The sequence below is a fragment of the Buteo buteo genome, chromosome Z (assembly GCF_964188355.1).
Source record: "Buteo buteo chromosome Z, bButBut1.hap1.1, whole genome shotgun sequence".
Taxonomy (NCBI): domain Eukaryota; kingdom Metazoa; phylum Chordata; class Aves; order Accipitriformes; family Accipitridae; genus Buteo; species Buteo buteo.
The window spans coordinates 899,070-924,814 of NC_134204.1; the positions used below are offsets into that span (position 1 = coordinate 899,070).

The 25,745-nt window shown below is 41.8% G+C and overlaps 1 protein-coding gene across 7 annotated transcripts in view; it reads right to left on the reverse strand.

Moving 5' to 3' along the window:
• WDR7 (WD repeat domain 7) overlaps window positions 1-25,745 on the reverse strand; it is a 145,823-nt gene that overhangs the window by 47,013 nt on the left and 73,065 nt on the right. For 6 of the 7 annotated variants that reach the window (XM_075021897.1, XM_075021898.1, XM_075021899.1 and 3 more), the window contains 2 exons: window positions 21,278-21,499; window positions 1,830-2,016 (listed from right to left, as the gene is read on the reverse strand). In XM_075021897.1, coding sequence (XP_074877998.1) covers window positions 1,830-2,016; window positions 21,278-21,499 — 409 coding nt within the window. The remainder of the gene's footprint in view (window positions 1-1,829; window positions 2,017-21,277; window positions 21,500-25,745) is intronic. The other variant, XM_075021900.1, reaches the window with a different exon arrangement.

Here is a 25,745-nt window from a genome sequence, read left to right on the forward strand (position 1 = left end):
TATGTCCTAACTGGGGACTGATTTGTTCCTATGCAAGAGCCGTGTACCTACAAATGAAAATTTTGTCTCAGTGGCACTAATGTATATCCACTTATATTTTCCAAGGTTTTCCATTAAAACCAGGAAGCTTGAAATAGATTTCAAAGCCAATTACATAAAGCATAGTATCATTGTTTTATTTCATATAAACAGCCTACTGTGGTTGCTTCTTATAGTGACTTTTTGTTTTTTTCTTTATATATACATAGAAATCAAAGCCTCTCTTTTTGCATGTTTAAGTGGTTTGCTTTTTTTAATAAAAAGTAAATACAGAAAAAATTGTTCAGATAGAGATTTAGAATAAGTTTCAGACGAGATGATCAATTTTACAACAAACAATAATAAAAATAAGGACTATATTGCAAAACCCTTTCCTGCGCAAATAGTCCTGTTGTCATTAATCAGGTTAATGGTGTGAGTAAGGACTGTTCATGTGAGAATCGGGGCCCCAGTTGAAATTTATTACATTTAGTCCTCGGATCATAAAATTCATGGCTACTCAACAAAAATGCTACTCATGTCCTGCAAAGTTACACATATTAAATAAATCCCAAGTGCTAATATTCCAGAATCCCATTATCTTAACACAAATGCATTAGAAAAAAGCAAGACGCTACCTTTATTACACAAGTCATCTTAATGACTTCACTTACGCATTTAGCCATAATTATTTGATTTAGCCATAATTATTTGATGGTGTGATTGATAGTACATGACACTGTCAAGTGTAACAACTTTTGTACACACCTGTGTATACAAAACTAGAAGTTGTACAATTATAGTAACTGTTAAGAAGTGGAACAAATAGGCACTTATAGTTCCATGCACACACACACAAAAATTATAAACAGTATCACATTTTTGCTGTGCATTTTATGTCAAAGTATCAGACTTCCTCATTAAATTTGTGTGCTCCCCCCCCCCTTACAAATACTTAATTGAAAGATTTTATTTCAAGGAGGTTAGAACAGAGGTACAAGACAGCATACCATATAAATCTTGATTTAGGATGCTTTAATAAGTTGTTCCCCGACCCTAGAGACAGGCTGTGGTCTACTGAGTTTATGATTTCTTAGCAATCCTTAAATCTATGAGTTACCTTGATGCTATTAACAGCGATGCTGTTGATAAAATAACCACCTTTTCGAAAACATACTTTCCGAAACAATTTAAATCTCGATGGGGTGGCTTGTAAAACCATGGGAAAAAAAATAATCCACGTACTCAGACACACTGGTGGAAAATACCTTCTGAAAAGACCATTTTTACAGTTAAGAAAGGGTAAAAAAAAAAATATATATATATTATGTTAAAGACAGACAGACATATTTTAGATATAAAAAAATGTTTTAACTTGCTTCTTTTCTCAAAATTACTAGCAATGCGACCAGAAGATTAATGCTGTGTAGCCCTGGGCAATGTCTACCAAGTGTTTGGTGTCTCCTACTTTTAGATGGGGTGACCCACAGTGCCAAGAGAAGCCAGCACCGCAGTGCTACTGTGCACAAGCGACTGGATCTCTCCTGCTGTGGTTTAACTTTCTCCTTTCTGAGATCGCCCACCAGAGCCGCCTGAGGCTGCAAACCAAGCCAGACTAAAGCAGATTTGAAATTGTAATTTAGATGGTACTGGTTCAAAAGCAAAACTTGAAACAAGGAGTTATTCCTTGGTCCCACCTTCTTGCCAAGTACCACAGCTGTTGGGATTTGAACCAACTGCTGCAAAACCGAGATCTACAGGTCAGAAAGAATGCAGGTAAGTATTTGTAAGTGAATAAATGAGATACCTACTTCGCAAGCTGTTTCTCCGCGTCAGCGCAGAGCTCCAGAAGGCCCATCAGCACGGCAGAGACATCCATGTAGGGCTCCCAGACGGTAAAGCCGCGGCCGATGAGGTCGATGGCGGTTCTGCGGATGGTGCTGTGCGCAGGCAGCTTGGGGCTGGGCGGCTGCAGCAGCAGAAACGTCAGCGCCTTGCCTGCAGTGCAGAGCGGGAGAGAATGGGACAATGAAAAGAGAGCTGCAGAATTGATTTTGCCTTGTTTCCAAATACTTGCTGTTGGGAAACGTGTAGTAAGGAAACCTGCTCATAAGTCACCATATTAAAGCTTTATCTCACCAAGAAACTGCAGAAGCTTACAACTGCAGGGTCCTCCCAAAGTCAGCGAAAAAGAGAAAGACATGTGGGTATCAGTTATGTGAATTAACTGTAGGGTATGTGATGCCCAGAGACTCCCTGGGCCATGGATTTCATACGGAATCCAGGATGGCAACCACAGTAGTCCTCAAACGCGGACACTAATGACGCTTGGAAAGGCAGTGGATACTAGCGTAGACGGTCTCAGATAAACGGTATCCATGCTCCCTGACATCACTCTTAGCTCAACAAACAGCAGAAGGCAAGGAGACTGTTCTGCTACGCACAAGCACAGGACGGATTAGAAGTGTGCACCCCGTTAGCAATGCTGCAACCCTGCCAGTTGCTGCCTATGAGAATTTTAAAGCTTTCTCAATGGCAACGATGGCCAGTTTGTTACTGAAACGCATCAGACTACACGGCACAGCTTAATCAAACTGGCCAATATTGCCAGTGTGGACTCTTAAACATAGTATTTTCACTACAAAAGAAATAGTACTAAATGTATTTTTTTGGAAAAAATATAAGAAGTCTACATGCCTACATATTTCTGCCCAGAAATTGTGCAAAAGAAGTCAGAATAAATCAAAACAGAAACGATAAGAAAAAATCCTCCCTTCAACAGACACTTGCTAAGAAAACCCTGAAAATCTGTAATAACATTAACATAGGTAATGAAGTTTTCAGAAAAAAGGCACATCATTTTGAAAGGATGTCTAAGAAAAACTAGCTTAAAAGATGAAACTCAGGAAAATATCAGTTAAAATAAACCATGTTAAGATTACAGTTGTTCATCAGTATCTCAGCTACAGGTAGAAGCAAATCATGCTAGATGTGCTTAACTGAGTGAGGAACAGCAAAAATAAGTCACTGAAGTCTCCAAAACAACCTCTTGTTTCCAAACGTGCCACGCGCCTGCCCGTGCAGGGACTCAGAGGAGGTGGCACCACCAGCTCCGTTCTTTAAAATCCTGTGCTCACCACGATGCCTTCACCTCAGCAATCAGCAGAGATGACGTTTAATTCAAGTGAACCACGCAGTGACTAGCGCCGCAAGAGTGATGCTGTCTCGCTGCTTAGCACGGGGTGCCGGCGAGGCACCCTCCCGCAGCCAAAGGCAGCTGGCTGGGGCTGGGGGCTCTGCCCCGAAAGGTGCCCGCTGCGCTGGGAGCCCACCCGCAGCATCACCTCCCTTCCCGAGGGCTGCACGCCCGACTCGTGCGTTTTACTGTCATCACCTCACAGCGTTGGTGTCCATCCTCACTAACTCACTCTCTCTCCTCCCCACAATGCCTTTTTTTCTTTTAGAGAGAAATATAGCTTAAGGGGGTGGGGGCGAGAGAGAGAAATGATGTCCCAAACAACTTCAACACACCTGAATTCTGATCCAGGTTCTGCATATTGAGAAAACTTGATTAATAATGTCATTTAATAGACTGTTTTTTTACAAAAATAATTACATCTATAAAAATGTGTAGGAGGGCTAAAACAAGCAAGTCTTCCAGATAAAGATAATTTATCATTAGCTCTACATAATTATTTGTTACCTCTTAATAATGTTCATTTAGCTTGCTATTGTGATAAAGATGACCTATTGATTTTAACAGGTTTTTCTTTAGTTTTCAGAACCATCCTCTATGAGTTGCTCATTTTGTTTATTAAATAAACCACCTGTCATTTTAAGCACTCAGAAAAGCTGACAAACACCTTTTAGTCCATTCACTCTAAGCCCTTATACCTGTGAAACAAAAGAACTGAAAGTTTCTTCTTGAAGTGCATAGCAGTCCATGAAGCTCTAGTTTGTGTGAATTTTATGTCTCAAATATAAGAACCTTATTAAAAAGTGTGACTACTCAAACATTACTACAATGAAATATGCCTACCTTTTTCACAGGAATCCTCCTAGCATTGCTCCTGCTGACACCTACCTTGCGTAAATTGAGCTAAGGAAAAAGATGAACTAAACAAAAGTCATTCTGCTGCCCGTTTCTCAGCCTGGACATCTTTGTTTAAGCTTTGACTTGGCTTAAATGAACGAATTAATATTGACAAAAACATCAACTAAGCTAATGAGTTGTTAGTTAAGGCAATAAACATGTCACATTAGAGTCAGCGCAGTAAAGAGGTAATTAGCCCTGGAAAAGCTCTGCTGATTGGGGCTGCGGAGATCCTTTGCTCTTAACCTTTGAGTCCATTATGCGGAGCAGGACCGGGAGCAGCCACGCTAATGTGCATCCCCGGGACCCGCAGCCTCACCCGCGCAGCCCAGGGCAGGTCCCTGCTCGCGCCTGGCGCTGATTCGGCATCTTTTAGCGAACCGACACACTCGCGCTACCATCAGACGGGCAAGACAATACCTATTTAAAGGCATTGGGCTATCACGGTGATGTGACAGAAAAGATCCTACCAAACCAGAATGCAGCTTGTGACTGCACTTCAGCGTGCTCCTCCTGCTATTCAATGCATACTGAAATTACTATAAGCAGGGAGCTGTGTCCTCCTTGCTGGAAGTCTAACTAACAACATAGTCTTTAAACAAAAAATAAAAAAATCTGCCCTAGCAAAAAGTAAGTTTTGATGATTTACATGTACTTTCTGTTATAAAAAGTCATTAGAAACAAACTTAGCAGAAACATAGCTCAGGAAATTACATTCCTATATAAATTTGTATTAAAATATAATTTTGTTCCAGGTGTTTTAATTTGCATTGGTACACATACGCCACAAGCATATGGAAATGAAAAAAGCCGTACAGGAAGTAATCCAGGGTGCAGAAGGCAGTGATTTTGTCCCTGGATAGAACTGACTACCTCGTCAGTACCAGGGAGTTATCAGGACTACCAAAAACAGACTGGATTTTTCTCAACCAGTAGAGAAGGATAAAATTTTGTACACAAGTACTGAAGTGCTTTCAACATTTAGGATAGAGATAGCCAATCTGCCAGTTCTCTGAAACTAGTTCTATATATCCTCACAGGAAACACCCTATGTGACAGCACACAGATACCCCCACAAAAAGCTAGGCCTAGCAAACAATGGCGTAGTTAAAAATCTTTCTACTTTTTCACGTTTACTTGAACACTAAAATAAAGGTGTGAGTCTTTGCTCTTTATGTCACTTTTATTAACGAAAATATGACATGAATACTAAAGCTTATCAGTTATCTTCAATGCATATAGCCCCCTGGATTTCTAAAATGTCTTTCCTTGCTGAATCTCAAGAGCTTTGACCATATTACATCAGTCAGCATTGTTATCCCCATTTTGCCGATAGATTTAAAAAAATTAAATAATTTGCACAGGAAAAATCAATAGCGCAGGCATGAACAAGACACTGATAACTCTGATTCCCATTCTCATAATTTGCCACAAGATCAAGTTCCAACTAAATAAAAATGATGAACTCCAAGAATATGATTTAACTTGCTTTGCATCTTTTTCTTATTTTCTATTAAAAATAAGAAGTGAAGAATCATAGCTCTGACTTTTTTTTCAGTCTGCCCTCTCTCCCTGTGTCCGTCAGCACAGTGTTCTTTTACAAGACATGAAACCAAACTGTGACCCTTTCTGAATGATTTTTTCCTGATTTGACGTATACCTGTGTGAAATGTCCAGAGAAAGATAGAAATACAAATTTGGATAGCTGGGTTAAAAATCCATATCCCTTAATCCCTCCCTACTTCTAGTGCAGTGAATTTTTATTACATATCTTCTCTCATCTTTCAGACAGGTATAAAACCAGAGGCTATATTTAGGCCTAACTTACAAATTAACTAGTCAAATTATTTGAAGAATTTTTTCTAAAAATGTAATAATGAAAAGATTTTTTTTTTCAATCACATTCAATGTCAAATTTCTTAATTTTTATAGAACTCGTTTTCAGCATTTTTTTTTGACCTTTAATGTCATTCTGACACTTAAACGTTTTCAACTGAACTTATGCTAGGAGATACTTCCTTTTTGCTGATGACCTCTCCAAGTCATTTAAGTACCATTCTTGCAACAGGTGCAATGCCTGCAACTTCTAAGGTAATTTCAGAATTTACATGGATGTGTAGTTTTTTAAATTTCTTTTCAAAAGTACAGTCTTCGAGTATATTAAGAAGCTAAGTAGTTACTGTGCGTCACAGTAACGAGACTGCATTTTATTCAAAGTGAAAAACAATTTAGAATTACATTAGAGTTGCTCCTGCATAAAAGGAGAAAAGCAAAGAGGCTGAAAAGAAATGTTCCCCAATTGCCACATGTCAGAGCAAGTGACACCACTAAAATCCCGCAGAATCCCCCGGCAGGCGAGCTGCAGCGCTGGGGCAGCTGTGCTGTCATTGTGCACTGCGTTACCAGCCAAGGGGATGCCCGGCTAGGGAAGGCAGAGACATCCCTTCAGAAAGCCTGGATTGCTGTGCAGCCATTTTGTTCTGCAGATCAGACAAGATAGCTGCCAGGTTTCTATCTGCGGCTCGCGCTCACGCGAGGACTGTCGGATCGCGTCGCCGGTTGGTCACTTTGCGCCGTTTCATTCGCTGTGCAACAATTCAAAATTAATTCTGAATATTCCCGACGCAGTCAGATTTTCCAGGGGCGGCGCAGGCTGCCCTTACCTGCTGGCGGCCGAGAACAATAGGACATTCACTGTGCAGGCAATCGATAGCCCCCACCCGCTCCTCCCAGCCACTGCAAAGGGAGAGAAACAATTCCCGCTCGCGGGGCTCGCCGCTCGGCACGCAGCCGCTGGAGGTTTGGCTTTGCTCTTCTGAGGGCTGGGGGACAGCCCCTTCTATCACAAATACTCAAGAAGTAATAGAGTTTTGAAAAATCTCTAGAGAAAGGTAGTCCCTGCTTACTTTGTCAGTAAATTTAAATTGTTGCTTGAGGCTCCCATTAGCTGAAAAAAAGAGCAAAAGTTCGGATTAGCAAAAATGTCCATTTAAAACGACATTTATGACTTGCTGTAAGTCTTCTTTTGCATTTACATCGAAAAGGCGAATGTTTCTAAGTGTACAAATGCTAAAGGATGGGTAACGGGAGCACAGCAGAGGTGACGATGCAGCACGTGCCAGCAGGATGCCGAGAGACCCGCTCTGCCATCCCGCCCCGTGCCGCAGCTGCCTGCCGGCTGCCAGCCTGCACGGGGAAGCAAAGTTTGTCCTGAAATTTATAACAACCTCAGGATTTCGCAAATTAAAAGCTTCCTAATTTAATGTGTTTCTGCAGCACATATATAACTTGATGCTTTATTGAACAGTTAAGATTTCACTGTTTAACAATAAAAGAAAAAAAATAGTTTTTTTTGTCTCATACCTGATCAGAAAGGAAGTGTCCTCATCTACTCTGAAGACTTAAAAACATCAGAAATGTTATTTAAGATTAAGGGGAACATTTCCTCCGTGTTAATTATCTATGTAAATTCTGGAAATTTAACAGAGCTTTAACAGGTCAGAGCAACCAATCCTAGATACAGTAAATTCCCAGCATTTCTATTAAATGGCGTAATATCTATTGCTTTTTACATTAAGTGAACAGACAGCAAAGAATATTTGTAAGTGGGGCCAGATGAACGCTGCCCCTAAGCTGTTTTAAAATTAGGTAAGATTTTGCATAATTCGTTAGGAAGGGAGACAAAGGAAAAAGAAGAAAGCATTTGTAATAGCTGTTTTCCCAGTCTTTTCTGTCTAACTCTGGCCTAGTTAAACTGACCTAACAATGCCATTTTTCTTCCTCTCAAAATCTGCAGTGGGGGAATCAAATGTGAAAGCAAGATCAATTCTGTTCCAAGACAGTAAATGAGTTTTAGATCAGACTTGTTTCAATTTATGGAGAGAACCCAACTATGCTGGCTTAAATGCATTCTTCCTCTAACTATGAGATTGTATTACGGTGCTATAGAAAGAGTAAACTATCATTATTTTAATCCAAAATTTGTTTATAATCTAGTGGGAAGGAGAAAGCCAATACGACTTGGGTCATAACCGTGCATTAAACTTTGTATTTTCATTCCCCTTAATTGTATAATTCCATTAAACCATGCTATTTATTTTAATCTAAATTATGTAATGTTTTCTAAATAAAGCTATTTCCATAAAAATGATCATCATTTCATAGGAAGTAGCTGTTTTTTCCATCACAGTGCTGACCAAACTATAAGTCGATCTCAGAAGTTTTCTCCTATTACACATAATTGTAAGAAATTTTCTTAAGCAGTTTCGACAACTTGTGACCTACATGACAGTGGAAGATGCACAATATCAACAAAGTAAGTCAAGTCAATGCAACAACTTGCGAGACTCAGGGGTCACAACTTAACATTCTCTATAGCACCGGTGCCTGATACATAAACATATCCATACCAACAATGATATGTATTTTATTCTCAACTGCTGCAAAGCCACATGAGCAATACAAAATCTCAGGGCAGTCCAGCTCCTTTCTCCCCAGGCTCTGTCACCCCAAAGGTGCCTGTACCCTCAATTTTGGTAGCACACCTATAGCTGGGTCTGTGTTGCAGCTGATGTCACCGTCCTTACGCTCTTTACAGGGCAACCCTGTAACTGATTCAACCAGGTTTATCTTTGGAGAAAATAAACCCCAAGTTACCAGGCATTACTGGAGCAAGGGGTTGTGTTTGTGTGTACTTGAGTACTTTTGAAGATGAAATCAAAGCTCTCCAAAGGCAGGACATATGGTAAAAATGGCTCCTTTTCTTTTTGGGTATTGCCACACATTTTGAATAACAACCCATTCAAGCCATCAGTTGAAACAAAGACTCTAGCAATAACATCTCTTATGCTAAACTGGTAACTACAGCAACAGAAAGATAACCACACAAGCAGCGATTAGTTTTCCAACACACAGATCTCCGAACCAGCTTACTACAGTGTCAGCCCAGTGCCGGCGCTGATGGATTGCTTCCCTGGCAGCAGCTAGCTGTGTTAGACAGTTTGAAATTGTACTCCTAGACAATGCGCTATCGTCTTTACTCTGCGGAGGACACAAGGACTAGCTGAAGGAGTGACTGAAGGAGTTGGGTCTCTTCGCCCTGGAAAAGAGAAGGCTCAGGGGGACCTCATCACAGTGCTCCAGTACTTAAAGGGCAGCTGCAAAGAGGACAGAGGGTCTCCCTTCACAAGGAGCCATACAGAGAAGACAAGGGGCAACGGGTACAAGTTGCACCATGAAAGGTTTCGTATTCACAGAAGAGTTTTTTTTACAGCGAGAACAATCATTCACTGGAACAACTTCCCTGGGGACACGGTGGAGTCCCCATCACTGGAGGTTTTCACGATGCAGTTGGGGCAGGGTGTTAGATAGTCTCATCTCAGCTTCCTCTCCCACAAAAGGTTGAACAAGATGATATTTCGAGGTCCCTTCCAACCTGGGCTGTTCTGTGATTCTGTGATTTCTACTGCTGTTCTCCATAGTAATTTATTCCAACCAGCTGCACACCACCATCTCAGAGATGACCCCCAATACGATACTCAAGTAATACACATTTGAGTTGATTACGTGCTCCTATGCTATGACACTTCACAAGGATTAATGCAAATGCTTACAAAACATAAAATTAAAGAAATCTGAAGTTAACAAGGGATGTATATATTTAAACAAGTTTTTGTTGTTGTTTGTTTTTTTTTTAATACACTAAAAGTGCTATGTACAGCCAGTTGCACAATGACACAACTCTGTTGCCTACATGGAAAGAGGCACACAATGAAAAGGTGGAAAATAACATTGATACAGTATATGTAATATAAAAGACTTCAAAATTTATGGCCACACAGATGCCCTTACATACATGTAAGGATAGGACACGCCATTTGATGAAAGACTGTCATCCAGTCTTATCACTGTGAGCCACTGATACAGTATCTATTTAAAAAGTTCCTGCTGTAGACAAGCAGATAGGGAAACTGCCCCAAACCCCCAGGCTCCCACTGCCTAACTGTCAGCAGGCTGGACTGCATTAAGGGTTAACCCTTCAACATACCCTGTTTACTGCAGTTTCTACTACTCCTTGTTATTCCATGAATGCTTAATCCTGCTCACATCTTCAAGCAACGAATTCCCCAGGCCAGCCTAATGTGCTTGGTGCTGGAGCAACACAGTGAGCCTGGGGGAACAGACAGAGAAGTAGGAGGGGAGCCCTGGCAGCACCCCAAAGTGACTATGTTTCTAATGCTTACATGGCTCTGGCAGCAGCAGCATCGCTTGAGACCAGAGCCCTCCTGCTCGACTGCGTTCTGACAACACAGCTGGTACTTCTCTGAAGAACAAGGGCAACAAAAAGACAACTACGATTTTCACACATTTCTTACTCAGCAAATCCCACCTTCTACCCAATGAACGCAAAAGCTCCCAGCAAAGACTATTAATTAGAAAAAAAGGTCAAGTGAGACTCCAAAACAGTTAGGAGAAATAATTTCCAATAATTATAATCCTAAGCATTAATCAACCCATCCATTGTAAATCCAAATCCCTGCTAGCTGCCTCAAAAGCAGTATTATGCCAATTATTTTTGTATGCTGTCTCCCACATTTCTCCTTCCTAAAATGAGTAAGTCTAATTGTCTCACAGGTGTTTTCCTGGGTTTGCGATTATTCTTATCACATGTATCTGTGAGACGGCAAAACTGATTCCTCTCCTATTCTTTTAAGGTAAGGATGCTTGGCTTGGCATCTGCAACCTTAATGAAGGAATAATGTTAATTTGTATGATGAATTAAATTAGTTTCTGAGTTTCTCTTCATCTCACTCATTACAAAGGCAAGCACAGGCTGATTTATCGACTTGTCACAGCTTAGGAAGCAGCAGTTCATAAAAAAGTTATTCTGAAGTGTTTTTTTAAAACATGCAAACTATTGATTGACAATGTTTGGACACTATTTTCTTAGATACAGACACTGAACAGCAAAAAGCATATGCAGCTTTGGTTTTCCCATTTGACATATGAAGAATATGTATTTTAAGTTGGCAACATTGCATGTAGATAATGTAATGGAATCCTCAAACACACTATTGTTTGCTGGTTGTTTAAGCCCCCTTTAACATTTCAATACCTGCTGTGTCAAACACTGACTCTAAATGTAATGCTAGTTTAAGTGCAGGTATCAGCCATATAAAAACATAGCAAAATAAAACTACAATTTTTTGAGAATATTTTTTGGGGAAAGAATTCCTCTTTTCCCTTTAGCACATCTATCCCAGCTAGAACATGCGTGACCAAAATGGAACGATAATCTAGACTTTGCACATGATCTGTCTTACTAAAGACTGTTATTGCTCGTTGTGCCATCAGTGGTACTCAGCGCATTTCATCAGCCTCCCAACCAGTTGGCTATTTGTGAAAAATGGAAATTGTAATCAGATTCCATTGAGAGGACTTTTCACCACCCATATCAGGAAGGAAAGAATGTATCTCAGATAATAAGCCCGATCACAACGCTCTGTGGCCAGAAAACATCTATTGCAATTATGAACCACAGCTGCAAAGTACAAAACTTATCTAGCACAGCAAACAGGTAAGCATCCCTGCTCTCGGTTCTCTTTGTTACCTGTCCCTGACACTGAAGCTATACCTTCCTTCAGATATGCATAGTACTGGCAGCATCAGTTCTGTTGTTCTCACAATAAAACTGCTTCATAAAAAATAAGCAAAATAGCTGTATACACAAAAAAGTGAATTTATATTTTTCTGAATTTCCCACCTAAATGCAAAAATGGATATTACAGAAACTGCTTTTAAATATTCAGATACTCATAGGCAAGGACTGTTGAAAAAGACAGTTCCTTCGGGAGACGGCAGGGAGAGGCGAGCCCAGCTGATGAGTGGGTACCATCTGCTATTGCCTTGGGGTGGCACACTGAGCAACCCCGGCAGATCTGCTCAGTGCTGAGAAACGCTTGCCACTGGACTGTGATCTTTACATAAATGCTGTTTCTAAGGAGTGCAAACGCATATACACCCACAAACATGGAAATAAAAAACGCTCTAATTAATCATGGTACATCCCGCTAGCCTGATATTACATTTACTCGGGTAGGTATCCTCCTCTTAAGCTACAGCTGCTTCCCGTACATACATTTCCCTCAGGACATTAAAACACACAGCTGTAAGTCTGAAGTCATAAGAGCTTAAATCAGGAATTATACACCTCGCAAACGCTATGAGGTTTTCAGCAATGTTACGTATCTCACCCCAGCTTGAGGAGGGGCTGTGAAGAGCAGTGGGAACAGAACTGTCATGGGACTGGACCTAACCCGAAAGGGCCAATTCCTCGGGTCCCCCGTGCAACACAAGGCACTTGGTCATGCAAGGCGCATTTTGGAGAATTAGGGGCTCACATGAGACACGACTAGAGCGAGGAAGGGGGTTCTGGGGCGTCAGAAGGGAGCTCTTGTGTCTGGACCAAAAAGACAGAATCCCACTCGAACTGCCTCTCACCATAAAACACCATATTATCCAGATCACCAAAAGCCACCGGGGCTGTGCTCTCCGCACTTTTCCATCAAACATCAACATGATCCCTACACCTGTCCAACCACCCATTTTCAGAAGAACCACAGTAAACTAAAGTCTCCAACTCTGGTGCCATCAGCAGTGTTTTCAGAGGGGACTAGGGGATGGCATGCTCAGACCAGCAGCGAAATCATACACATTTTGTTTTCTCAGGAAATGACTAACGTGTCTATCTCCTGTGATACTCTTCATTCAAATAGATACCTGAGTTACCCTCGCATACTTCTACAAGAAAAACTTCTGTTCCTTATCTGTAAAATGGGAATAATATTGTCCCTTTAAGTTTTGCAAAAACCCACTCATATCTGACACATTTGTAGAGCAGTTTTTTCAGTACATTTGGTACTATACCAAACCTTTTACCCTAAACCAGCTTTCCCCAAGACCAGCCGCACCTGCAAATGGCTCGGCTGTTGGCAGTGCGGACCCGGGGATCAACTTGCAGAGCTCGGCATCTTGGGGCAATTGCAATTATGAACCATGGGGCAGCCAGAGCCTCTGCACTGAGCGGGCCCACACTTTGTGCTCCAGGTAACGTGGGACACGCAAGCGCGTCCCCTCCCAGCACGCTCTCCTGCACACAAGGCACGCTTTGCTGCACCGGCTCGCCCCGGGGACGGGCCCCTTCCACGTGCTTAATGGGGTGAGCTTGGGAATTACCATGAAACTGCAGCCTGCGACATTTAACGGCTTGAATTTACGACCTCGGTGCTCATCAGACAACAAGTCTGTGCCTCCTCTCTGCCCGCCCGCAGCGCACGCACACCGGTGCTGTCATCGTGGGCAGAGCGGCTCCCACGGCCCCGCGCAGGCTCAGCTCTCCCTCCGGCACCTTCCCAAGGCACCTTCGCTGGGTTTAGCCTCTCCTCGCCCCAGCGAACGCAGCTTTGCCCTGTCTGCTCGCACGCAGCGGCACGCCAGGTCTCACAGCGCTGCTGCTGCCCCACGAGCAGCCTGGAAAAAACAGGGTGTTTCGGTTTCCTGCCCATCAGATGAAAACGTGTGTGTTCTCTGGTGGAAGTGTTTGCATTTTGCCCAGTATTTCATATGAGGGCCCACGCACAAACATTTGGAAACGGAAAGCAGACAGAGACAAGGTCCATGGCCACAAATGCGGTTACGGCCGTCCGTCACCGAGACGCTTCTTGGCAGGTCTGATGCCCTCCGGGGGAATGGCCCATGGCTGGTCCGAGCAGCCTGCAGGACTCTGGAAAGCTGAAGTTGGAGGTAAAAATACAGTACCTTGAATTTTTATTGCCCCCAAATGGGGTATCCGTCTCAAAGCTAAGCCTTCACTTACAGAGGCAGAAAACACAACTGATGGGGACTTGTTTGGTGCGGAGGCTTCCCCATAGGCTAAACACAAAGAAGAGAGATTTTAAGTTTGCTGAGATACAACCCATTACAACAGCCAGAATACTAAATACGCAAAAAAAATCTCTGACCAAAAATTTATAATTCAAATCACTCATCTCCTACAGGATTTGGGGAAAAAGGTGAATATAATTTTTAAGATTTGATTTTGTTGCTAAAGCCAAAACCCAGATTTAAATTAGGGCATAATATCTGCCACAAAGATTGACTGTTTTCTGCTATACAGATTGACTATTTTTTCTAAATATTATCTCTGAGGCTAAGATATAGATTTTCATAAACCACCGTTTTTCGTTTTTTGTTTTTTTTTTTTTTTTTTTTTTTTTTTCCTTCAGGGACAAAATTCTGCTCGAGACACTGATCTAATCACACCAACTGAAGGAAAAAAGCACATTTTAGACTTACTAGTACACTGAATTTCACAGCATGCTGACTGAAATGTACAGATCCAAATACAGAGAATAATGTAAAGAACCACAGGATCCGTGCAAATCTGAGTAGCTTTCTGCATAACTGATCTAAAAATACAGCCAACAAAATGGCACGCACTGCTAGCAAGCTCATTATGAACAATAAAATCAGTTATTTGCTTTAATCACGCTGTTGTGTTTTTGTTTTTGTTTAAATTAAGTTACCGAGCCATTTTGCCTAATTTGCTCTGAAAAGCTGCGGTTCAGGTGCTCAACTGATTTATTGCTTCTGTAAGTGATGATCCCAAGCGCTCGCTCGTCTGTATTAATTGCTGCTGCTAGCTCAGCCTATCAGCTCTGCAGTAGGTGCATACAATTAGTGGGGAGTGACCTCCTCCTCACAGGGGTTGTCTCCTCCTTACTGGAGTGGCAACTTAAATAATTTCACAATACAAAACTAATGCATCAAAAGGCATTAGAAAAGGTTTCTAGCTAGGTGATGGAGCAAAAAATCCCACATTCACCAAGAATCTCAAGTTTATCCTGTGTTAAATTCTATTTTCAGATGAAATACATTTGGGATACTATTGAAAAATCTGTAATGCTGGAAACCTCAATTTAACAAAACATGTGAAATACCCAACTGCGCGCTCCAAGTAATCTTGTGCTTGCTCACTTTTTGTGTGCCTACATAAGCGTAAAACTGGATTGCAAAGCCACAGCACATCTTGAAAAGTAAACCTCTCTCTAACATATGCAGACACAACTCCATCAGCAAAAGAAATATTGTGAAGATAAATATATGGCTTAGAAAAGGCATTCACAGGCTGTACTGATGAGACTTTTAGAAGATAATACTGAGTGGTGAAGCCTGAATATCAGGCAGTAAATAATGCAAAAGAGCAGAAATCCAAAATTGAGGAAAACAACAACATGCGCGATATCTCATCCACTTTGTATGGCAACGGTCCCATACTAGAACTAGAGACCTGACCTGTGATCCTCACCACATGCTGTTTATCCTTGCCTACCCTCCTCTACTTCCAGCCCCGTACCAGTGCTGCCCAGCTCCCCCTCAGCAGGTTTGCCTGTGCTGCCCTCATCCTCAGGTTTGACGTACATCCCTGGGAGAGGACAGAAAAGGACAAGGTGGACATACACCTAATGCAAAAGCTGCTTCCTTAATGGCAAATCCCAGCTTTAAACACAGGTGTACTAAATTTCCAACGTTTTTGAAATTGTATTTACTTTGAAAAATAAGTATTGTCTTCATCCTAACCTAATGACTTAACTGCTTTGGCTGAGGGTTTCCAGAGACATGGCTGAACAGTATAAAGGTAACTGCTCAAAGGTGTAACATTTTACAAACATGGCTCTGTAATGGAAAAAGTGTCTTAACACCAGGCAGTACAACCCTACGCAGCTATGCAGACAAGTGTATTTCTATTTCTGCCCAGAAATTTCACTTGCTTCCCCTCCTGCCCGACAGGCAAGAAGGTCAGCTGCCATGAATTTGGGACATCATAATTAAAAAATGAAAAATGGTATCATGAGTCTGTGTTAGGAATCTAACTGCTGGCTAGCTTATTCAATCCAGAAACCAGCAAAACTGGAGTGACTACCATGGATTATGTAATGTTGAAACCCTAAAATTCACTTTGGAAGAAAGTATGTACATGCAGCGTGCTAAAACAATATAAATAACTCAATACCATGAACACGCTGTCGCATATGACACTGACTGAGTTAAAGGGCAAACCGCTTATTAAAAACTATATTGACGGCAGATGCTTTGAAAAAATGCATTAACAACAGAATCAAGTATTTTCATACTCAGGACAGAACAGTCATTCAGATTTATCAGCCCATTAACTTTATATACACAGTATTAGCTGCAGTTTAAGTGTGATGCGGTGCATCTGTAATGAGAAGTTCTTTGGGTGGCATTTTATAATTAAATATCTCATGAACTATTTGTAAGGTCAACAGAGATTAATGCAGGATGTCAGGCAAGGTCACCACATGGATTTCTAGAGAATTCCACCCTCTCAAAAAGGCGTTATCACAATAATTATTTTCTTAATACAGTAAATCACAACATGCACAATTTATACAGCAAAAACTCCACATGCATTAACAGTATAAATGATGAAATAATTTGTTTTGATAACTTATTTTGAAATAGAAAATACTGTGGCTTTAGGCTACACGCAATGTTTCTCATTACTTTGGATAACTCACAGCATAGACTTTCAGTATATGATAACAAAATATGATGGTTAAAGAGGTATTGCACCTTAGACTGAAGAGGAGGAGAGGCATCATCAGGAATGGTTTCTGGAAACGCTGTCACACAGGTGGCCAGCAGAAAGCTGCAGCACCTCCCAGCTCCCCCCACCCTAGCATCCCCTGGTAGTGAGTGGGGGGAAAGGAAGCTGTGCTCCTTCCAGGAGTGGTTACAGGGCAGCCACCCAGCACCAGGCTTCGGTCAGCTCGAACTGCATGCTGCAGCACCAGCAAGTCAAATATACAACTTGAAATGGAGGAAAACTAGTAATTTCATTAACTGTTACTGGCTCACACCATCACTTAACGTCCTACAGCCAGCTTTCACAAGACCAGACTACACCTTATCAACTCTGCATCTGTTCTGAAGGGCCAAAAAGATTTTCTGTGCCACTGGAAGACAAAGAAATAACCTGTATGTATTTTAGTATGGTGTCTGAAAGTCACAGTACGACACATATCAAAAAGAAAAACCTTAAGTCTGAGTGCGTACTAGGAATTTTGCTTTTTCTTGTTCAAAGAACTGAATTTCTGAACAACTGTCCAGTTGTCAAAGTAATTCCTTCTGCAGTATTACATATGTGGTGTAAGGATTTTAAGAAGCATGATCACATAAAGAAAAAAACCTTCACGATAACAGCGTTTCCTGGCAAGCAATATTTCCATTTTCAGCAAGTCTTCGCCTATCCTGTCCCCCTTTGGGGGCACCTTGCTGCAGTACAATCCCCTCACAGGTGCGCTGAGGAGCAGGCTCACACAAGACTAGAGCAGACCTCCAACAGCAAACGTCAGCCTGGGGCTTCACGCTGACACCCTTCTATTTCACGGCTATCCAAAGAACCTGCTCTAGATGAGACGTGTTCCAGATGGGTATGGTGGAAATGCTTCAAAACAAAGCTGTTCCGAATACTATACCTGCTGTTGGAGGTACTGGCATATCATGCTCTACTTGAGCAAAATATCTGAGAAAATAGCATCCTCTCACCTGTGTGGAAATGCAACATTGTACTGTGGGTTCAGGGCAGGTCACACAAGCAAGACAGCAATACTGACTTAGATCAAATTTTTATAGTACAGGCTGTATGTAAAATGAAGATCAAGTTTACTGCTAATGCCATCATCAACCAAAAGTGTAACCCAGTATTTCCTGTATTTTTTTCCCTCCAACTAGTCTTTATTCTTGATCCTCCTCTGGCTCTTCACCTATTTCAGATATTACTTTACAGCCTTGATCTAAATTTTCAGCATTTAACGTGTCAAGCTTCATCTACATTAAAGACTGAATTTCAACCTATCAGTCAGCCAGACAGTTGTGCAGTGTTTCTGAGAGTATGATTAATAGGCGTTCAAAGCTGGAGTTCATAACTCTGCTAAGCTTAACGTAACAAAAATAACATGCAAATAGATAAACAAAGACACTGGAGGAAAGAACTTGTGAGGATCAAAGAAGTGCCTCAGCCATGCTTCTGATAAAGCAACACCATCAGCTACAGGCTCACATCAGACCTATACAGCTGTGAGAACAGCAAAGACAAGGCACTGTTGATGGAAATGATCTGACTTCTTTTCCATGGCAGATTAGGCAACGTTAGGCTCAATAGCCTTTTGGAAGTATAGCATAAATGAAACCAACTTCACTTGTGGAATGTGCCACTGGGAGACTGGAGAAGACAAAGCTCATGTCTGCATTGCTAACAGCTTTCAAACAACGCAGAGAGCACTCTGCACTGCTTAGAGTCTAATGAAGATGTCAGCATGCTCTTATTTCAGGAAACTCGAAAAGACAAATAAAGCTTATTTTGACTCTGTGCCCAGGTATCAGTCTGGAAAGATAAGAAGCCTGACTCAGCCTCGCACTGTAACAGAAAAACAGAGAAGAACCTGTTTTGTCCACCTGAGGACAGACAATCCCTTGTGCTGGCTCATTCAGAGACATGGGAAGGTCTCCTCCATCCTTTCATTTCCTGATACCTTTTGAAGAGACAAATAGCTTAGAAACTTAAAATGGGCAACAACGCAGAACACAGGAGAAAACAAATAAAGACACAAAATAACCCCCTCATAACCCCAGTTTAAAAAAAAAATAAAAATACAAGTATTTAAAGCAGAGTTCCGTATATGTGCAAGAAACTGTAAAAGATGAGGAAGCAGAGAACTGTCAGACTTTTTATTTCAGTTTGCAAAGGGCTGACAGAATAGTCCTGTTTACTAAAGCAGTGGATCTACAAATGAGTTATATGAAGATGTCAGCTGAAAAAAATGACAGACCTTTCTCTAGGATTCTCAGACATACAACTTGGTTTGTGAAGAGCTGCATAGCCAACCCTACATTTCGACACTGTCACAACCAGGACTGCACATGTTGCAGATGTGAGCACTGTGTTGCATGTGTGCTCTCTCAATTAGCCTTTGCTTTGCCTTCCAAAAAAAAAATCAGTGGAAGAAGCACCATGCTTCATGGAAGATGAATTTCAGCCATCTACTGTGTGGAAGATGGAGGCTGTGCCTACACCAGTGACTTAGGCAGTGCTCCACGATGTTCCTGAGCTTCTGAACATGTTCTTCTACAATTCAGTTGAAATGCCTGCTAGCACAGTGCTGTTGTGTGCCAGCTAACACCTTTCCACGCAACTCCTGGGCATGGCTCGGGGCTGCGTGGGCAACGGACCATTCCCCACCTTTTCTGGAGGTGCACACCACCACCTTTTCTGGAGGCTAAGTGAATTTATCAGTATGGGTGCAAACCATACCACGCTAGCAGTCCTCAGCAGAAGGGAATAGTCTACAATATGTTTAATCTATTAGTACAGTAACAAAGCTGTATTTATCTATTATTGTTATAGTATTACATTACTGTGTAACTAAAAAGGCAGCACTTTCCCTGCACTTCATTAAAACAAAAATATAAAATTTATCATCATTATGAAACTCATTATCTGCATATTTTATAGGAAAATGAGTTGGAGTAAAAAATTACTTAGAAAAAACCAGAATGAGTTTTGCACCTTTTCTGACCAGAACTCTTTGTTGCCTAATACAAACCCTGGGAGTGAGACGACTCTCTGGTACAAGCAAGCAGAAACACAAGTAATGAAACCAATACAAAGCATGTGCTCAGTCATGCTGTGGCAGACAAGGCCTTCAAGACTTCTTGTGCTAAAGGGACAGAATACTGCTCTGCGAGACAATCAGCTCCTCCAAATCATTTTCAGGTTTGATGCACTGAACAGTGCACTTTGGAAGTAAGCGTGCACAGCTAACGTAACCAGGGCTCCCAACGGAAGGACAGTCCTCCTCTTTTATCATTACTACCAGTCCTCTCCCTGTAATAGCTTTGAGTTGAGACAATACGCTGCTTTTCAATTATTTGGTTTTTTTTCACTTCTCCTCAAAGGGACTTGGGCATCAGGTGAAGACTGAACAAATGCAAGAGGAGAAATCCACTGCTGTGGAATAATTTTAAAGCTAACCAGAGTGTGGATGTTTTTTCAAGCAATACTGGCAATGAGTCTGTAGTGCTACAGAGATCTTAAAGAGATGACAAAGGGGACTTTTGCCAAACTCCACATAAAACAAATACCAGCATGCTCAGGAACCTGGCTAAAATAATTGCATGAACCCAGGGCACTGTACTTGCATTTGCTTCTAGTGGATTTTGCACTATTAACATCGAATAGTCAATGCATAGATATGTAATTATCTCTGGTAAGATCACATTTACTCTCCATACTAAGGATAATCCCAGCAACACTGCAGTACTAATTTTGATATAGAACCAGAAAGTAACACTTTATACAGCACACCTTGAATTCCACCATTTTCTATTAAACTCATCTGTGTCTGATTTTTATATCAGACACTTTGCATGCTTCCCCCACCCTCATCTCTCCTTATTGCCAAGTATGTTTTTCTGTAGCCTACCGATCCACATCCCCAAAACATATGTGTGTGAAGTAAGAAAACTCACCACCGCTTAGTTACAGGGGGAATTGCTCCACCAAGAGCAATACCTAGCCAAATGCTGAAAATGAGGATTAGTCAACGGAAGAGTCAGGAGTAGTGCTGACAGTCTCCTCTCTCTCTCTCTACTAGCCCAAGGAATGGTTTTGGGATTTAAAAAAAAAAAAAAAAAAAAGAATTACATACATAAATGCAGTCTTAAATGCAAGTGTTTTGGTTTAACTGGGAGGAGAATAAAGGATGTCAGAATTTCAGCAGAAGAGCTGGCCAATGCCGGGAAGCGCCGAGCGTGGTTGGGGCCTCCCTCCCAGCAGCACCACTGCAAACCCCAAGACCAGTCACCAGCTCCACCGCTCTGTTCCGCTCGCTCGGCGCTGATTTCTTGGCAACCTCTTATTGTGGTGTTGCTTATTGTACGTTCAAAATATCTAATCTTTACCTTTTCCACTGAAGGACATTTTAAATGAACCAGTCTGTACTGAAATGTAAATAACTCCCCTTCCTCCTCACCCCCCTGCCCCAAACACCAGAGCAAGGGAAAATAGTATCCTGGGTTACTCACATGTGTGCCTCGCCAAGGAATAATTTGATCCACCGCTAGTCAAACCAAATCCCTCGGGAATTTGACTGGAACTACGTGGCCGAGTGAGAAGTTTCGGAGGTTCGATTTCAGCTCCAAATTCTGCCCCAATCACCCCCAGCAGGACAATGGCCGTGGCTTGCTTCCGTCTCTCTTCATAGGACGTCGATATTTTTTTCATTTGTGGGAGACCAGACAGACAACCTAAAATGAAAAGTAAGAAATATGACAAAAATCAAAAGCAGGGCTGTTCTTTAATACTCTAAACAACATTGTGTTTCCCAGAGAAAATAAAAGAGGTTTCTGTTTAACTTAAATCATGTCTTCAGGACAGTTACTGCCCTTACCAGGATTTTTGGCTGGTGGAGATGATTCCATTTTACTTTTCAAAACATACAATGCACGATAAAAGTCTAAATACCACCTACTGCAAGGTTTGTCTTCAGTGAAACCCACCCTTCAAAAACTGTCAAGATCTCACGGGGAAAAAAGAGCCACCAGAAAACTGTCTCGTTTCACAGCTTTTAAAAGATCTGTGGAATTCTGTTTGTCTAGTTTTTATAAAAGGTGATTTTTGGTTTGCTTCTTGTTAATTTTAAATTTGCATAACAAGTTGTAATTTATTTTTTTTTTAAGAAGAGAGATTTTTAGGATAACTTATTTGTATTAAACAAAAGCATCTTTTTGTTTTAGAATCCATCATCACATTCAGATTCTTACTACATTTTAGCATAACAGTATATGCATTAAACCAAACTACTATTTTGTACACTAAAATGTTACCTATGGTATTTCAACAAACATTCTTAAAAACAGTGAAAAAAACTCACTGTATTATGAGCTTTAAATAAAACTGAAATTTACATTGTTAGTCTAATATAGCCCAGAGACTTTGAATTTCACTAAGCAGATGAAGTTTTTTGGGTTTTGTTTTTTGTGGTTTTTTTTTTTTTTGAGTAAAGAAACAAAACCTTACAAGAAATTGACTGGAATGAAAATACCATATTCATTTACTCTGACAAGTACAGTTCACTTTTACCTGTAATACTAATTCACGGCATACTAGGAAATGTCCTACCATATATTCTACAAAAATAATGGAGTCTTAATCCACTGTTAAACCTTTGCCAAGAAGTCGGAAGGCACCACCTGGCACTGAACGAGACTTATCGGGCTTGTGGATTAATGAAGGGTGAATTAGCGAGTCACACTGTACATCTCTCTCTGCTAATGGCATTCACACAGCTCGATAGGAAACGAAACATTACCTACGAGAAAGCTAACCAAATTTTAGAACCTGTGTTAGAAGACCATCCTCGTTCAGGCAACCAGGCTGCGGATGTGACGGCGATGTGCCAGCCAAAAGGGAGAGAAAAACAACAGAAAGCTTAACAATGGTAGTAGGGGAGGGGAAAAAAAAAAAGGAAAAAAATCAATAGTAACTGCCTTCAGAGGAAGAAGGATGAAAACGGGCTGTAACAGCCAAAGCAAAAAATCTAACAGTTTTAATTGCTTAGCCATGGCTTATCCCAGTCGCGCCATCTGCAGACACCGGTTTCTCATCAACATTTGCATATAGCCCGTTTGCACGTTACACCTTGCCGCAGCCTCCCGTCCCCGGCGCCCAAGGGCCGCCGGCGGGTGCGCGGCAGCTCCCGCCCGGCCGCGCGCAGCGTGGCCCAGCACACCCCCTTTCCCGGGGTGCCCCCCGCCAAAGGGCATCGCTGCGAATGACGGATGGCGGCTCCCTCCCGGCTCCCCGCGGCCGCCCCTCGCCCAGGTGCTCAGACAGAGCCCGGCGTGACATCTTAGATCAAGATGAATTGGCACAAACTCCTGATCCAAGATTGTTTTATACCATTTAATTTAGTTTCTTCCCCTGCTTGGATGAGCACAGCCCTGGTTATGGATTTCTATTCTAATGTGCTGCAGCAGGCGCGGGGAGCAGGCAGCGGAGCAGATGCTGGAGCAGGGGACGGCGGGATGCTGATCAATAGGCGAGGCGCTGACCCCGGCCACGCCGCCCGCGCCGGCCACGGCTCCCAGGCGAGGAAGAAAGGAAGAGCGAACACATGTGCTGCTTCCAGTAGGAAATTAAACCGCGGGGGCACTCGGCGCGATGCGCCCTCCCCCCCGCCCGCCTTTCATTTGATTACAGCAATATGAAGTTAACCCTTCGTTAGGTCCCCGAGGACGGATTTCAAGAGCATCCTTCAAATTCGAGGCCCGGCTCAGCAGAACTTTGGCTTGGCAACTTTAAACGGCCAACACCGAACCGGTGGGCGTCCGCAAGCTCCGCGCCTCCCTTGTCCCGCGGCCGGCCGGGAGCGCTGCCGTCGCGCAGCACGCGACGATGCGTTTCGTCTGCAATTAATACGGGATCCAGCGGGAAAACTCCCGGGCCTGCAGCGGCATGGTGCTGTGCGCTCGGCGTAGACTTGCAGCTGAGCTAATTCCTACCGCTGACCCCGCGACTCCAGCACCCAGATGTCGAGGAGATAATTCTTTGTTAACCAAACAATGAATTCCAACCAGAACAGGGTGGGAAATATTCTTAGAATGTTTCATTAGCAATCTGGCACGGGATGGTCTTTATCCTGCTCGCTGCTGCAGCGTAGGATTTTCTGCCTCAAAACAACAAACCCAAGAAACTAAAAAAACCAACAAAACAAAACGAAAACAACCCAATAAACACCCCCCGTCCCCAAGTCAAAAAAACCCCAAACCAACAAAATCCCAACCCTCCTCCCAGCAACATTCTTCCCCAAAACCTCCAGATGAGAGGGGGAAAAAAACCCCCTTAAATATTTTTGCATTTACTTTTTTTTTTTTTTTAATTACTAGCAGAAACACACAATTAATTGTAATGATTTCCTCCAAATAAACTGGCAGCCATTTGGGAGATTTTAAAATGAAATAATGTCTATAAAAGTAGTGCTTTCTACAGTTTCATTTGTCTCATGAAAATTTGGTATTTTCTCACAGCGACGTGCCTCCATTTAATCATGCTAAAGGGTGACACACAGATCCATTTTCTTGACAGGACGGTTGATCACCCTATCACAGTAAGAAAATTAATAACCTCAAATAGCTCTATGTGGAAAACAGAAGCTACACTGGTGAAAGGACAAAAACGTTCTACGTTTTAGTTGTAAAAATAACACACTTCCAGATCCACACACCAAAAGAGAAACCTATCGCGTCCATGCGCTTACCCAGCTGGGTTTTCTTTAGACAAAATGACCTTATTAAATATTTCAAAATATCTCTGTTTTTGGGAATTAAACATCCACAACTGCTTAGAGGAGACAGCTTTACAGATAGCGCAAAGCATATTTATGAAGTCTTTAAAATATAGGTAAAATATTTCAGAAGTTTAAATTATTTAAAAGGCTGTGAGATATTGATTACTTCATTTAAAAAGCAGTCAGAGAGTACAGCCATGAGGTCAGGATAAATTTAACAGTTTGAACCACTTTACTAAATAACTCTAAAGATCACATTAATTGGCTTTGCACAGTTCTTGAGTAAAATTAATTTTATCCTAGCTTACAATAAAAGGATTAAAAGACAAATTAAGTTCTCCAGGTTTAACTGGAATAGGAATCAATGGATTTGAATTAAGGCTGAGGTGGTTTTATGAGAGATGGACTGCTACCAGATACTTCATATCTGCTATTAGGCGCATACTGATGGTACTCCCGTATTGTATTAGGTATTAAAGCATCGCAGAAGTAGGTGCCAGACCCATTTATTACTATCAAACATACCGTCTGAACCCGTGGTGCTGCCGTGGTGGTTCTGAGCACAGAAGGGTGGCCTCCGGCGGCCCCAGTCCACCAAAACCATGCCCAGCCGTGCTCCATCAAACGGCCACCGACATGGAGAGCCACCCAGCCACAGCGTGGTGAATGACAACCCAACACAATTAATTAGAGGGTTGTAATTGCGTCCTATGATTTAAATGAAAGTGTAATCACTGAGATTTAGTCGCAACGTTTAATGTACATAAAAGTCTTTAAAGTGAAAAAACCCAGGAAAGATGTTGCAGTAGCCCCATTTCCATATGCTCCAACAGCCAAGAAAGAATCCTCATCTGAGCTCAAATACAGTGCCAGGTACACCAGAGTGAGGGTCTACAGGTTTTTGGCAGCGGTAAGCCCATTAATATATATAAAATTTTGAAAACATATATTTGAAATGAATAAAATAATTTGCTCAAGACCACAAACATACTTTGCATCAAATGTGGTGGAGAACTCAAACCTTGCATCCCAATCTGGTTTTTTAAGGGTACAGAGAAAACTGACAACTAAAGGCCTCTCGATTTTTGTCACAGCTCATTATTTCCCAGCACTGAATGCACGCAAGTCAGAATTCACTATCTGTAGGTGAAAGCTTGCAAACTGAACTCCACGGAAAGCATCGCCATTTTTCTGTCCTGTCTGCC